Source organism: Chrysemys picta, chromosome 3, assembly GCF_011386835.1.
Source record: "Chrysemys picta bellii isolate R12L10 chromosome 3, ASM1138683v2, whole genome shotgun sequence".
Lineage (NCBI taxonomy): Eukaryota > Metazoa > Chordata > Testudines > Emydidae > Chrysemys > Chrysemys picta.
In genome coordinates, this window is record NC_088793.1 from 152,740,542 (window position 1) to 152,756,948 (window position 16,407).

Below are 16,407 nucleotides of genomic sequence, written 5' to 3' on the forward strand. Positions count from 1 at the left end.
ACCTCGCTGTTTGGTTCCGGGGCTCGGAGCCCTTGCGGCACTGAGACGTGGGCGGAACCCGAGCTGCCGTGGAGCAGGTTTCGGGGGGGATTGGTTTCGCGGGACCCGCTAGGCTGGTAGCGGCCGAGCCCAGAGGGATGGAGCCGGTGGCCGAGGGACCCGAGTTTGGGGCCTTCAAGAGACCGGCGCTGCCGCCGGCGGTCCCGCTCCGCGGCAAGGAGGTGGGCGCCGCTCCCCGGGACCCCGAGGGGGAAGCAGCGGGTGGGGAGCCGCCGGCGGAGAGCCCGCCCCAGCCCCAGGCCCCGAGCTCGGCCCCTGGCCCCCTCCCCGCCGCGGCCCCGCAGCCCCGCTACCAGGAGCCGCCGTGGGGCAGCGCTCCCCCAGCCGAGGCTGGCTACGGCCTGGAGACCCTGAAGGGCGGCGTCATCGTGGGCACCCTGCGCTTGGAGGGCAGGAGCTGGTTCCTGGTGGGGCGGCTGCCGGGCTGCGCCCTGGCGCTGGAGCACCCTTCCGTGTCGCGGCACCACGCCGTGCTGCAGTACCGCGGCCAGGCCCAGCCCGGCTTCTACGTCTACGACCTGGACAGCACCCACGGCACCTTCCTCAACAAGGCCCGGCTCCCGCCCCGCACCTACTGCCGGGTGCGCGTGGGGCACGCGCTGCGTTTCGGGGGCAGCTCCCGCCTCTTCCTGCTGCAGGTGGGTGCGGAGCGGGGGCGCTGAGAGCCATTGACCCAAACTGTAAACCCTGTCTATGGTGGAAACCACTTCAAGCCAGGGGGTGCGGTGCACCCCTAGTACCAACCCCTATGGTACGGGAGGCGGGGTTCTGGGGGCGGCGCCCTGCCTGCAGGTTGGGGCAGCCTGTCTCCGAACGGAGAAATGTGACTGTAAACCCCCAAAACTGTCCAGGGGCAGCACCTGAAAATGCCTCTGAAAGTGGGGCTGCACTTGCAGTGATGTGCAGAGTACAGACTGTGTGCCCAGTTATCACAGGTATAAACAGCAGTGTAGGCACTGCTTAAGGGAGTAGAGCAAAGTGCCCTATGTACCTGAACCTAGGTAAGTTGCCTGCAGGGCTCTACCCACCCAAACCATGCCTCTCAGGTCTATGCTGCTATTATTGCTGTGTAGCATCCTACTGCCACCCTTGTAGCTACACACCATCTGACAAACATGGATGCAGCAGGGTCCGTGCACCTAGTCAGAAAGACTCGATTTAATCATGGATTTCTACAGAAAAGTGCATTCTTGTTGATTGTTATAACCATAATACATATTCTTCACAACTCCGAGATAGATGTAGGTTTCATTTTTAGAAGGTACACACTATACATTTTTAAAGTGAGTTATCTTGAAAACTTTTCAGAATAGTTTTACACCTATATCAGAAAATGAATGATTGGTTATTTAATTTACCAAAGGTACTTGAAGCAGATATTTATGAAGTCATTGGGAGATGAACTATCTCCAGTTCAACAGGTTAATCATTAATATTTTGAGGATTTTCTTGCCATGCTGTATTAGGAGGAGAACATCATCAGACAGATATTTAAATTGTTTTATTTAACTAAAACAACAATGTTATGTATTCTGGATTTTTTTCTTCAACAGCAAACATATAATATTTTAACAAAACAAGCATATGAATTTTTGAATTTAGTTTAACATTCATGTTTTTTAAAATCAGGTTTGTTTTTGTTAAAATTGTTTTTAACTAAAATAGTTAAATGAAATATTTAAAAAAACAAAGCAAAAATTAAATCGACTACATCAGCCAGGTCAACATGAGAAACTTAAAATATTGGCTTCTGCAGCTAATTCAGTCGTTTCATTTTCCTGTTTGTTCATAATTTGGAAAAGAAAAACAAGCTTTCCTGTTTTTTCGGGTGCCAAACGATTTCTCAATTTGGAATGAATTAGTCCAAAGGAAGAAAATATTCTTTCTACACTGGCAGAAGAAGCTACTGCTGTTAAAAGTGAGATTATCAATTCAACAATCTCTGAATCCAAGTGCTTAAGTGACTTCCGCCAGTTCACTGGTGTGACTTTCTTTAAAACATCATCAGCAAACCTATATTTCTTGAGTGGTTCACCCTTAGCTCTGAAGTTTATTATAGTTGGCATTATGGAGGAATGATTGCTGGATGTCCATGTCATAGCCAATTCCTCTTCTTCAGCAGTTAAGGTTTGACCCTAATACCGAATATTGAGAATATTTGCAAGAAAATGAGCTGGAGATAGTGCTTGTTCCATTTATTTTTTTGCTTGTAATTTAACTCTGTCATTGCATATTTCTCTTTTAAGATCTCACTCAGTTCCTTCCAAATTTCAACAGCGTCAGCAATAAAACAGCTATTTCCCTGCATTTTGTTCAAGGCTACAGAAATAGGCTTCAGGGTACTTAGCATGTGTTCAACATTTCTCTTAAGCCAGTGTTGAGAACTCACGTTTATCTCCAGACTTCCTCTTGTCCAGATCTATTCTGCCCTAACAATCTTCTATTCATTGAACTTTTTGAAACTTTGCGTTTTTAGACAGAGGTAAGGGATTGATTCTGTGTACATAAATTTGTGAGGGACAATAGGGTTGAGGTCTGTTATTTTTCATCTCTCTCTCTCTCTCTCTCTCTCTCTCTCTCTCATATATTATATATAAAAACATTTTTGCTGTTAACAAGCATGTTATCTCCAGAGACACAAATCCACAGGTATCTTCTAGACTGAGCACTGAGTCCCATTGAATAGATAGAAAAATTAACCTAAATAAATCTATATAGAAGCCCCTGGAACCCTATAAAATTGGATCCCTAATCCATGAACTATTGGAACTTATTTACAAAACTTTTCTTAAACATTACATGAATATATTGTTTCATACTATAGAATTTGAATTTATAATCCCTGTTCCATGATGAGATATCTTTGAGCTATAATGTATTTTAATTAAAAACTATCTTTAGATAGGTTTTTTCCTCAAAAAGCATTTTATCAAAAACATCTGTGTTTTTTTTTAAATCATTGATTTTTATCCACCCTGGGATGCAGCCTGCCTTTCACTGTTGTGGGTAGTTGTTCCTGTGCTCTACATGCTTCCGTAAGTGTACACAGAGTCTGACTCTATCTTTGCAGTCACAGCTGTGTCAAACCCATGTGTTCAAAAATCATAAGTTAAGCCCTTGAAATTCATGACTTTGCAAAAATATTTGGGAGTCTCTTGGTCTTCTGGCTTCTCAGCCTTTGTGGGTGCACTTGGGTCACATTTTCAGGCATTGCTTTGCAATCGTGATGGCAAGAAACTCACTTTTTAAAAGAGCTGAGAGTCTCTCACATTCACGTGATTCCAGGAGCTGGAGCATTAAGAAATGCACTAGACATTGTAAGAACATAAGAACAGCCATACTGGGTCAAACCAAAGGTCCATCTAGCTAAGTATCCTGTCTTCCGACAGTGGGCAATGCCAGGTGCTTCAGAGGGAATGAACAGAACAGGTAATCATCAAGTGATCCATCCCCTGTCGCCCGTTCCCAGCTTCTGGCAACAGAGGCTAGGGACACCATCCTTGCCCATCCTGGCTAATAGCCATTGATGGAACCTATCCTCCATGAACTTAACTAGTTCTTATTATTGGAACCTTGTTATAGTCTTGGCCTTCACAACATCCTCTGGCAAAGAGTTCCACAGGTTGACTGCGTTATGTGAAGAAATACTTCCTCTTGTTTGTTTTAAATCTGCTGCCTATTATTTCATTTGGTGACCCCTAGTTCTTGTGTTATGAGAAGGAGTAAATAACACTTCTTTAATTACTTTCTCCACACAAGTCATGATTTTATAGACCTCTATCATATTTCCCCTTAGTTGTCTTTTCCAAGCTGAAAAATCCCAGTCTTATTAATCGCACCTCATGTGGTAACTGGTCTGTACCCCTGTTCATTTTTGTTGCCCTTTTCTGAACCTTTTCCAATTCTAATATATCTTTTTTGAGATGGGGTCACCACATATGCACGCAGTATTCAAGATGGATTTATATGCAGGCAGTATGATATTTTCTGCTTATTATCTGTCCCTTTCTTAATGATTCCCAACATTCTGTTCGGTTTTTTGGCTGCCGCTGCACATTGAATGGATGTTTTCAGAGAACTATCCACAATGACTCCAAGATCTCTTTCTTGACTGGTAACAGCTAATTTAGACCCCATCATTTTATATGTATAGTTGGGATTATGTTTTCCAATGTACATTACTTTGCATTTATCAACATTCAATTTCATCTGCCATTTTGTTGCCCAGCCACCCAGTTTTGTGAGATCCTTTTGTAGCTCTTCACAGACTGCTTGGGACTTAACTATCTTGAGTAGATTCATAGATTATAGGACTGGAAGGGACCTCGAGAGGTCATAGAGTCCAGTCCCCTGCCCGCATGGCAGGACCAAATACTGTCTAGACCATCCCTGATAGACATTTATCTAACCTACTCTTAAATATCTCCAGAGACGGAGATTCCACAACCTCCCTAGGCAATTTGTTCCAGTGTTTAACCACCCTGACAGTTAGGAACTTTTTCCTAATGTCCAACCTACACCTCCCTTGCTGCAGTTTAAACCGATTGTTTCTGGTTCTATCCTTAGAGGCTAAGGTGAACAAGTTCTCTCCCTCCTCCTTATGACACCCTTTTAGATACCTGTAAACTGCTATCATGTCCCCTCTCAGTCTTCTCTTTTCCAAACTAAACAAACCCAGTTCTTTCAGCCTTCCTTCATAGGTCATGTTCTCAAGACCTTTAATCATTCTTGTTGCTCTTCTTTGGACCCTTTCCAATTTCTCCACATTTTTTAAAATGCGGCGCCCAGAACTGGACACAATACTCCAGCTGAGGCCTAACCAGAGCAGAGTAGAGCGGAAGAATGACTTCTCGTGTCTTGCTCACAACACACCTGTTAATGCATCCCAGAATCATGTTTGCTTTTTTTGCAACAGCATCACACTGTTGACTCATATTTAGCTTGTGGTCCACTATAACCCCTAGATCCCTTTCTGCCGTACTCCTTCCTAGACAGTCTTTTCCCATTCTGTATGTGTGAAATTGATTTTTCCTTCCTAAGTGGAGCACTTTGCATTTGTCTTTGTTAAACTTCATCCTGTTTAACTCAGACCATTTCTTCAATTTGTCCAGATCATTTTGAATTATGGCCCTGTCCTCCAAAGTAGTTGCAATCCCTCCCAGTTTGGTATCATCCGCAAACTTAATAAGCGTACTTTCTATGCCAATATCTAAGTCGTTGATGAAGATATTGAACAGAGCCGGTCCCAAAACAGACCCCTGCGGAACCCCACTCGTTACGCCTTTCCAGCAGGATTGGGAACCATTAATAACAACTCTGAGTACGGTTATCCAGCCAGTTATGCACCCACCTTATAGTAGCCCCATCTAATTTGTATTTGCCTAGTTTATCGATAAGAATATCGTGCGAGACCGTATCAAATGCCTTACTAAAGTCTAGGTATACCACATCCACCGCTTCACCCTTATCCACAAGGCTCGTTATCCTATCAAAGAAAGCTATCAGATTGGTTTGACATGATTTGTTCTTCACAAATCCATGCTGGCTGTTCCCTATCACCTTACCACCTTCCAAGTGTTTGCAGAGGATTTCCTTAATTACTTGCTCCATTATCTTCCCTGGCACAGAAGTTAAACTAACTGGTCTGTAGTTACCTGGGTTGTTTTTATTTCCCTTTTTATAGATGGGCACTATATTTGCCCTTTTCCAGTCTTCTGGAATCTCTCCCGTCTCCCATGACTTTCCAAAGATAATAGCTAGAGGCTCAGATACCTCCTCTCTTAGCTCCTTGAGTATTCTAGGATGCATTTCATCAGGCCCGGGTGACTTGCAGGCATCTAACTTTTCTAAGTGATTTTTAACTTGTTCTTTTTTTATTTTATCCGCTAAACCTACCCCCTTCCCATTAGCATTCACTATGTTAGGCATTCCTTCAGACTTCTCGGTGAAGACCGAAACAAAGAAGTCATTAAGCATCTCTGCCATTTCCAAGTTTCCTGTTACTGTTTCTCCCTCTTCACTAAGCAGTGGGCCTACCCTGTCTTTGGTCTTCCTCTTGCTTCTAATGTATTGATAAAAAGTCGTCTTGTTTCCTTTTATTCCCGTAGCTAGTTTGAGCTCATTTTGTGCCTTTGCCTTTCTAATCTTGCCCCTGCATTCCTGTGTTGTTTGCCTATATTCATCCTTTGTAATCTGTCCTAGTTTCCATTTTTTATATGACTCCTTTTTATTTTTTAGATCGTGCAAGATCTCATGGTTAAGCCAAGGTGGTCTTTTGCCACATTTTCTATCTTTCCTAACCAGCGGAATAGCTTGCTTTTGGGCCCTTAATAGTGTCCCTTTGAAAAACTGACAACTCTCCTCAGTTGTTTTTCCCCTCAGTCTTGATTCCCATGGGACCTTACCTATCAGCTCTCTGAGCTTCCCAAAATCTGCCTTCCTGAAATCCATTGTCTCTATTTTGCTGTTCTCCCTTCTACCCTTCGTTAGAATTGCAAACTCTATGATTTCATGATCACTTTCACCCAGGCTGCCTTCTACTTTCACATTCTCAACGAGTTCCTCCCTATTTGTTAAAATCAAGTCTAGAACAGCTTCTCCCCTAGTAGCTTTTTCAACCTTCTGAAATAAAAAGTTGTCTCCAATGCAGTCCAAGAATTTGTTGGATAGTCTGTGCCCCGCTGTGTTATTTTCCCAACATATATCCGGATAGTTGAAGTCCCCCATCACCACCAAATCTTGGGCTTTGGATGATTTTGTTAGTTGCTTGAAAAAAGCCTCATCCACCTCTTCCACCTGGTTAGGTGGCCTGTAGTAGACTCCTAGCATGACATCTCCCTGGTTTTTTGCCCCTTTAAGCCTAACCCAGAGACTCTCAACACTTCCGTCTCCTATGTCCATCTCTACCTCAGTCCAAGGGTGTACATTTTTAATATATAAGGCAACACCTCCTCCCTTTTTCCCCTGTCTATCCTTCCTGAGCAAGCTGTACCCATCCACACCAACATTCCAATCATGTGTATTATCCCACCAAGTTTCAGTGATGCCAACAATGTCATAGTTGTATTTATTTATTAGCACTTCCAGTTCTTCCTGCTTATTCCCCATACTTCTCGCATTTGTATATAGGCATCTAAGATACTGGTTTGATCTTTCCTCCCAGTTTTGTCCTGACTCTCCTTTCTCTCTGCCAATATAGCCCACACTCCCTCTCGTTTCCGACCCATCTCCCCGGTCTCCATGTTCCCCACTTACCTGTGGGCTTTGCTCACCTGTCCCCGTCGAACCTAATTTAAAGCCCTCCTCACTAGGTTAGCCAGTCTGTGTCCGAATAGGGTCTTTCCTCTCCTCGAAAGGTGAACGCCATCTCTGCCTAGCAGTCCTTCCTCAAATAGCATCCCGTGGTCTAGGAAGCCAAAGCCCTCCTGGCGACACCATCTTCGCAGCCAGGCATTCACCTCCATGATGCATCTGTCTCTGCCCGGGCCCCTACCTTTGACAGGAAGAATTGAAGAGAATACCACCTGCGCTCCAAACTCCTTCACCCGTACTCCCAGAGCCCTGTAGTCACTCTTGATCCACTCAGTGTCACACCGCGCAGTATCATTTGTGCCCACATGGATGAGTAGCATGGGGTAGTAGTCAGAGGGCTGGATAATCCTCGACAATGCCTCTGTAACGTCTCGGATACGGGCCCCCGGCAGGCAGCATACCTCCCGAGATGAAATGTCAGGGCGACAGATGGGCGCCTCCGTCCCCCTCAGCAGAGAGTCTCCGACCACCACTACCCTACGTTTCCTATTCGCAGTGGTGGCAGCAGACTTTCCAGCCTTAGGGGTACGAGGCTTCTCCTCCTTTACTGTAGGGAGTGATTCCTTCTTTCCTGTATCAAGAAGAGCATAACGGTTACCTATAACCACGGCAGGAGGGCTCGGAGCAAGGGTGGAGCACTGCCTGCTGCCAGAAGTAACCAGCTGCCAGTGTCCACCCTGAGCCATCTCCTCCTCCACCAGTGGTGTATCAGCAATCCTGTGTACTGGGACAGCTACCTCAGCTGTCTCCACATGGACACTGTCGAGGAATTGCTCGTGGATACGGATGCTCCTCAACCTAGCCACCTCCTCCTGTAGCTCTCCCACCTGCTGCCTGAGAGATTCCACCAGCAGGCACCTCTCACATTGGATGGTCCCCCCAGCCTGGATATCAGTAAGTGGAAATTGCAAGTTACAGTCTTTGCAAAACCACACCAGGATCTGGGTAGAAGCATCCATGCTTAGGCACTCTGTCTGGCTACAGGCACAGGTGGAGGAGACAGTAGCAGTGCTGGCACAGGTGTTGCGGGTCTTCCTAACCATCGTAAGCCTCCCTCTGTCAAACTCCCGTCTGCAGCCCCCTGTCAGCTGAAAGGGTTGTTTAAGCAAAAAGTTATGAATGTAGTTGCTTTATAGGTATTAAGGGGAATCAAGAGAAAACCAATGGAACTGGCAAGGGACCCTCGCCCCCTTCCTGCTCCCCTTCCAAACTCCCTTGCGAAACTCCCTGTTAGCAAAGCTCCCTGGTCGCTTGTGCGCTGCTTTATAAAGCCCTGGCCTGTATGAATGCCCCGCCCACTGATGAGGGCTCAGCCACTTACCAGAGGCTTCTAGCTTTCAAACCTTCCAACTGCCAGCCACAGCACACGGTCCTTCCCAAAAGGGTGCTGTATTGCTCCTCCTTCACCTGGAGAACTCCCTTGCAAAACTCCCTGTTAGCAGCCCCTGGTCGCTTGTGCGCTGCTTTATAAAGCCCTGGCCTGTATGAATGCCCCGCCCACTGATGAAGGCTCAGCCACTTACCAGAGGCTTCTAGCTTTCAAACCTTCCAGTAGTTTTGTATCATCTGCAAATTTTGCCACCTCGCTGTTTACCCTTGTAAAAGCTATGATAAAGTTGCAAGAGTTAGCAACCCTGAAATTGACCAGCTTTCAAACTGACAGCATCCTTTTAAGGACACTATTTCATGTAGCTTAACTTATTTATTCAGCAACTTAAGAAACTAAGTTCATGAGTTGTGGGAAATGGGCAGGAATTTGTTTTACCACCCGTAAAAATGCTCTATAATTGGGTTGGTTGATTATTAACTGGGGGAAAAAATCACTCTTTGAAGCATGATGTACCTCTCACTGCTGGGAAACAGCATCAAACTAGATGGAACATTTTTGTTGTTGTTGTTTTAGTATTTGTTTTTTCCAAAGTGACAAGTTTAGCTATATGGTCCTGTAGTGTAAATTACATGAGGAATGCCTTTCTTGTCTTCATCGTATGTTTAGTTCTTGCAACATAATTTGCAGTGGAAGAATTGGATGCATATCATTTTTGCAGAAAAGCTTGCATGTGCTGCTTTGGCAAATGCAGAGTTTATGAAAGTAATCTAAATTAAAGAATCAAATTTAAGAGTTCAGATCTGTTTTTGTTGGGGCGGGAGGTTGTGTTTTTTGCTTTAAAGAAAAAAAGAGCAAACGCAATCAGTTTCATTTTGAATTCTAGTTTAGCAGTATCGTATTTCTAGGAGTTAAAATACTAATGCCTAACAGCCCAGGAAAATTTTTATTAAAAGTTGTGATAACAGGCTCTTTCAAGGCCCTCAAAGCACTTAATGAGCATTAGTTACTCATACATCGCCACACCCTTGTGAATTAAAGGATATATAGGGGTCACCTGTCCTACCATTAAAATACAGCCACATCTGGGATTGAACGCTGCATCTGTATGTTGCTCTTCTGTAGACAGGAAGTGCAAATTACTGTGTCCAGTAGCAGGGGATTTAGGGATGTGGAATACAATCGGTAAAGTGAACTTTTTATTAAAAAAAACTATACAGAGAGATTGACGGTATCATATAATAATTTTGCTTTTCTGTTACAAAATGGTATCTTTTCCAGATGCACTTTTAAAGGTATTATCTGTGTCTTGTGCTGCAGGGACCTGAGGAGGATCAGGAGTCTGAGTCGGAACTAACTGTGACTCAGCTGAAGGCTCTGCGCAAGCAGCAACAGGAAAAGTTAGAGAAGACAATGTTAGGCGAGGACTCAGATGAAGATGAAGAAGAAGAAGAAAAGGAAGCGAAAAGAAATGAGAGCAGTCAGAGTAACGATATGAGTTGCTCGTGGGGAATGGGTAAGAGATATTGTACCTCTGAATGAAGTTGGTAAAATAAGAGCTTAAAGTCTTTTGAGCGGAAACTAGATAGATGAAAACTAAGCATTCAATTCCAGCTGCAGTGGTGTATTATGAGTGAGAGATTTTTTTGAAGACAATAATCATTTTCTTTTTACAAAAAGGTTGCTGGTGTAAGTAGGTTTGTGTGTGGAAAAGACAAAGGGAGATCTATGCCCCCCAAAAAACCCAAATCCCACAACTTTAAGGGTCTGACTTCAAACCAAAAAGGCAAGAAACTAAGAATTGAAGTTTACACTCTGTCCTTAACTTTTGCTATGTTGTGCGTATTATTTCAACAAATAGTTGTAGTGTGTACAATTGCTTGAGACCCCTACACAGTGGAGTTAGTCCTAACTGAATTTCTTTGCATCTGTGTGTTTGGCCATAGGGTTGGGTTTTCTAATTTTTGTGGTTTAATTCTCGAGAAAACCGAACCCCTCAAGTCAGCATATCAGAGCTGACAAAGTGGACCATAGTTTTAAATAGCTAAAGTTCCAATACTTTAAAGTATCATTTTAAAGACATAAACTACTATTATATACTTACCTGTCTTTTGTTAGTAAGGTTGAATCTGTGAGGGTAACTTATCAAAAGAATGTAAAAGTTAAGCAAAACTTGTTACACGGGGATTTTTCTAAATTGTGGCTCATATCTTTCACACTGATGAATGCTGAATTTTACTTGCATCTCTTCCCAACCTCCTTTCCTATTTCATCTGCACTTCTGTGTATGCTTTCGTCCAGGGGAAGATGCCGAGGAAGATGAGGTTGAAGAAAATCCTATTGCCATTGAGTTTCAGGAGGAGCAAGAAGCCTTTTATTTGAAGGACCCTAGGAAGGCGCTGCAGGGTTTCTTTGACAGGGAAGGTATGTGTATTGTGTCTGTCCTTTATCAGCTGAGGATTTCCCCATAGTGGTGCATGCGGCGATGCCATACTTGTCACACTCTGCCTTGCATTTGGAATGTAGGAACTGAACTTTTCTGTTCTCCTTTAGTGTATTGTATCCATATGAGGAGAGATTAATAAGACTGGAACTTTTCAGCTTGGAAAAGAGACTACGTAGGGGGCATATGATAGAGGTCTATTAAAATCATGACTGGGCTGGAGAAAGTAAATAAGGAAGTGTTATTTACTCCTTCTCATAACACAAGAACTAGGGGTTACCAAATGAAATTAATAGGCAGCAGATTTAAAACAAACAAAAGGAAGTATTTCTTCACACAACGCACAGTCAACCTGTGGAACTCTTTGCCAGAGGATGTTGTGAAGGCCAAGACTATAACAAGGTTCTAATAAGAACTAGATAAGTTCATGGAGGATAGGTCCATGAATGGCTATTAGTCAGGATGGGCAAGGATGGTGTCCCTAGCCTCTGTTTGCCAGAACCTGGGAATGGGCGACAGGGGATGGATCATTTGATGATTACCTGTACTGTTCATTTCCTCTGAAGCACCTGGCATTGCCCACTGTTGGAAGACAGGCTACTGGGCTAGATGGACCTTTGTTCTGACCCAGTATGGCTTTTCTTACCTTATTATTGAAACTCTTGTCTCTGGATCCAGGGCCTTAGTTCAGAGTTCAAACTTTGTTTCTGGCTCCCAGGCTAGGAATTGTGTAAGCACCTTGCATCATTCCTGAGTGACACTCCTTCTACAACCAGCTCTCAAAAGTAAAGTTTAAGGGATCCAGAGGCATCATAGTTCAGACCCATCTGGTTAGGGGATGGTGGTTGTGATATGAGGTTTTATGGGAAAGTATTATAGAGCAGCAGTGACAAGTTGACGTACATTTAAAATCATTGCTGGTAAAGTTTGCAGATGACTCAAATATTGGTGGAGTGTTAAATAATGACAGCTTGGCTCTAAAGAGAGATCTGGATCTCATTGTAAGCTTGGCTTATTTTAACAGCATATGTTTTAATACAAGTAAATGCAAGGTCACAAACGATGAACCAAGAATACAGGTTGCTCTTAGGATGGGGTCGAGGGGAAGGGGGGACTGTGTTTGGGAAAGTCATGACTCAGAAAAGAACTTAAGGTCACAGTGGATAACCAACTGCCCAGGATGATGTGGTGGCTAAGAGCAAATCCAATCTGTTGATGTATAAGCAGGGGAGTATCAAGCAGAAAAGGGGTTATTTTCCTTTTAACTCTCGCTGTCGTCCCCTACCACAAGTAGTGGTTGCTGGTTATTACAACGTGGGCAGCTGCATCAACTTTTTTCTCTATTTCCTGTGCAGGAGAAGAACTAGAGTATGAATATGATGACCATGGACACAATACCTGGCTCTGCAGGGTTAAGTAGGTATATTGTGCATTGACTTTCTGAAATTAGAGGCTTTCCTTTCAGTTTCACAAGCAGAAGTGGAGAAAGTAATTTGCTTGATTGGTACATCTGCAGCTGAGACCAAAATGAGATTAGGCTTAAGCACTGAAATTGAAATAGAAGGATGATAGATGGATCACTTCCCAGTTTACTGTCTGTACTCTTTTCCCCCAGTCTTTCTTGCTTTGCTATTTTCCATCCTTCAGGAACATCAAATTGTGACAATGCTTTCAATTGTCCCTGCTGTGAGAAAGGCAACTATTTGAAATATTATCTGAGGAAGAATTTAGCTAGCAGTATCTCACAAACCAATGGAGATAGAAATTCATGCTTTATACTATTTGAAATCTGATTCCTGCCTTTCAGTTGGTATAAAACAGTGGTTTCTAGCTTCAGGGGTTCTTCAGAGAGGCCACTAATATCATGTTGGTGTTGGGGAGGGGAAAGCAAGATAGTACTTGGAATGACGTGTCATTTAAGGTCTGATATCTTATGACCAAATAGAATAGCTTGGAATGGCTTATACCATTTTGAGAATCTCTACTCCAGTATGGCATAATGTTAATTTCTAGCATTGGTAATTCGCAAGATACAGGTGCTTAAAAGTACTTTGGAGCCTAAATTAGTTCCTTTTGGCTTGTCAGTGCTGTTCTGCCGTTACCTGGGATTGAATGTAGGAAGTCCTGTTCCTCAGGCTAGTTAAAGATTTGCCTGAATGTTTTGTGGAAACTAACTGGTTTGACTAATGTTGTAAAAAAAAATGTAATATGAAAATATTTACCAAAAAAGAGAATAGGGTGGGATGGAAAGAGTGATGTCCAACGCAAAGAACATAGGAGCCTAGTAGTGTCTCAGAGCTGTTGTGTAACTCGGAATTGAACAGGTTGCCTGTGGATGATGCATCAGGGAAGCAGCTGGTGGCAGAAGCTATCCATTCAGGAAAGAAAAAGGAAGCAATGATACAGTGCGCATTGGAAGCTTGCCGAATACTGGATGCTAGAGGTGTGCTGCGGCAAGAGGCAGGTTAGTAACTGGTCACATTCTTTTGTAACTGTTTAGAAGATGTTCTCTGAGGGAGGGCTTCTAGTTGCTGAGAAAGCTTGAGCCTGCTGCATAAGCCTAGAGTTAATTTAAACAATCTTGCATTCTCCAGTGTGTGTGTTACATATTTGGTCAACTGTGTGATACTAACTAGACCAGGTAGGCTTAAATCAATGATGTAAATGACTAGCTTCAAACCGTTCTCTTTTTCAAGAGCTTTAACTCTTTTTTGCTTCCTCGCCTTTCCCTCTCACCCTTCTCAGTATCCCGGAAAAGGAAAGCAAAGAACTGGGAAGAGGAGGACTTTTATGACAGTGATGATGACACCTTCCTTGACCGAACTGGGGTTGTTGAAAAGAAACGACTGAACAGAATGAAAAAAGCTGGAAAAATAGAAGAGAAGCCGGAGACTTTTGATTCACTGGTAAGAACCACCTCGGGTTAACAGCCAGACAGGGCATTGTTGGCTTCAGGCTATAATCAGTCTTGCATACACAGTTGCTGGAAAGAAAGATCAAAGGGATTTTAAATGTCTCTGTATTAGACAGTGCTCTGATACCATCTCAGGCCTGTAATTACCAATTGATCAGCCTAGAGTGGAGTCAGTAGGGCTCAGTGTCCATAGAACAAGAGACTTGGAGGGTTGAAGATTGGTGTTGGTGTATGCATGGAACCTTTTGACTCCAGCACAGGGTGGAAGCGTCAGAAAGCTGCTGCTACCAGCACTTCAGTAGCGTGTGTGCACTTAGTTGGTGGTCCCAGTCTAACTGAGTGAACACAGAAACTGCCACCACTTTTGGTATAACTTAACTTCTACTAGCAGCCTCAGCAAAAAGGAGCAGGATTGATTGTGCATGGAGAACAAGCCTTCTCATCCTAGAACTGTTCCTGCTTAAGGTTGAGGCATATAGGGAAGGCAGTACTGCGGAAGTTTGCTCTGGATAGAGGACTTCAGTCCCCAGGCCAATCAGTCATCCAGCATGAGCCCTAAATTCACACATGCAAACTAGGGGAGGCAAGAGGAATTTGCAACTTCATTGATCAGAGCTGTGAAAATAATGTTCATCTAATGAGTTACCAGAATGTAGTGCACACTCTCTATTCTAGGGAAATGTACTATATTGTGCTTGCCTGTGCAGCTTTTTTTTCTGCTTGACAAGACAGTGCAGAGAGGTGGGTGAATTGAGTATCAGAACAAAGACACACAAACAGCTTCAGGCCATCACAAAATAATTTCCAAGTGTCAAAAGTGCACGTGGTACCTCCCAAAACAAGATGATCCGATCCCCGTTTCAAAGACCATACAAACTGGATTGAACGTGATTTGACAAGTTAGGGTCATACTCAGACAAGGAGGGTGAGAAGGAAAGACAAGGGTGACAATAATATAACATGGTTACCCAGGCATGTGCACATCTTGATGCTTCAGGAGGAAAATGAGATGAGAAATTGTTTAGGAGCAGAGTCAGTCCTTTGAGCCAGTAACCTCCTGGCCAAAGATCAGTAGTGTAAAGACAGGATAATGTGGTAGAATATTGGTTTTAAAAATAACTTATTTTAAAAACATCTTTAAAATGAAAATGTTTTTTAATTATGTGGCTCTTTGTAGGTTGCAAAGTTAAATGCAGCTGAAAAAGAACTTTCTGAGATAACCGAGAAGCTGAAGGTTTCAGGGAAAGGTAAGGCACCAAGTATCCCTGATTGAAGAGCTTTAGAGAGCGCTGTGCGGGAGAGGGCAGAGTTCGTACACATGTCTTAACATACAGTTGCTAAATGAAAATGGAGGAGTGGAGCCTAGAAGCAGGCGGACTTGCAGGTCATTTTGCTGGCTATTGTTTCACCCCAGTCCCAAAGAGAGTACCTAATCCAGTACACAGGATCCATCAGTATACAATATGGGCGTAGTTTCCCTGCATTTGTTATTAATGAGTATCTTAACAGTACATAACATCTAAGGTAAGGGGTGGCGGGTGTACTAGCTAGATGAGTTTAACAAGGTAAACTAGTGCTCATTGGTGTTAACCATGTTTGTAAGACCAACCCTATTTGAAGATAATTCTTCCACAACCTCCAAATCCTTTTGCAGGAAACAAAAGACCAAAGGCTTCTGCAATTGCAGATGATCTCTATTCAGGTCATCTTTGTCACTGCAGATGTAAAAGTTTAAAGGAAAGAAAAACTGAAAAGTACACAGTGACAATACTTGAAGTTTAGGACCCTGTGTCTGTCTGGTGAATTTGCAACTTGCTGCCATGTGAGGTCAGAGTTTGGGTTCCGGACTTGCTCTTCTGGAGTGGGTGGGGAGCCTCTTCTGGGTTGGGTGTGTATTGTGTAGGGGAAAGCTACTGTCAGGTGAGATGGTCATATTCCATAACTTGAGTCAGATCTAACCTTCCTCAAAGAGAGGAGCACTGTCAGGTAAAGCTTTTGAGACTCTGTGGGGAATAGGTTAGGGGATCCTAGAGAGCTTTCACCAATCCCCTCATCCCCTGCAAACATATTTGGAAACAAAAGGTTCTGTCTTCAGGGTTCCTTGTGGAATGACCCCTGAATATAGGTGTATGTAAGTATGTTAAATTTGTCTGCCAATCATGTGCTCTTGCATTTCAGAGAGGTAGTTAAAAGGATGCTGTCACTCAAAAATCCTACTTCCATCTGCAAATTTTATACATATATATAAACTTTTGTTATAGTAACTGCTATGGTTACTAGAATGAAAGATCAGAGGGGAAAGCATATTTTTGTCTTTTTTTCAGATTTACTTTGTGAATTTGACAGCACTTG

The 16,407-nt window shown here is 43.3% G+C and overlaps 1 protein-coding gene across 5 annotated transcripts in view; it reads left to right on the top strand.

Moving 5' to 3' along the window:
- Nucleotides 1-3: 3 nt before the first annotated feature.
- The window catches only part of SLC4A1AP (solute carrier family 4 member 1 adaptor protein), a 30,218-nt gene continuing 13,814 nt past the window's right edge, over nt 4-16,407 (top strand). For 3 of the 5 annotated variants that reach the window (XM_065589292.1, XM_042848520.2, XM_042848519.2), the window contains exons 1-7: nt 4-698; nt 10,019-10,214; nt 11,000-11,122; nt 12,497-12,557; nt 13,466-13,605; nt 13,887-14,047; nt 15,233-15,302. In XM_065589292.1, coding sequence (XP_065445364.1) covers nt 138-698; nt 10,019-10,214; nt 11,000-11,122; nt 12,497-12,557; nt 13,466-13,605; nt 13,887-14,047; nt 15,233-15,302 — 1,312 coding nt within the window. In that variant the 5' untranslated portion in view covers nt 4-137. The remainder of the gene's footprint in view (nt 699-10,018; nt 10,215-10,999; nt 11,123-12,496; nt 12,558-13,465; nt 13,606-13,886; nt 14,048-15,232; nt 15,303-16,407) is intronic. The other 2 variants (XM_008174838.4, XM_065589293.1) reach the window with 1 other exon arrangement.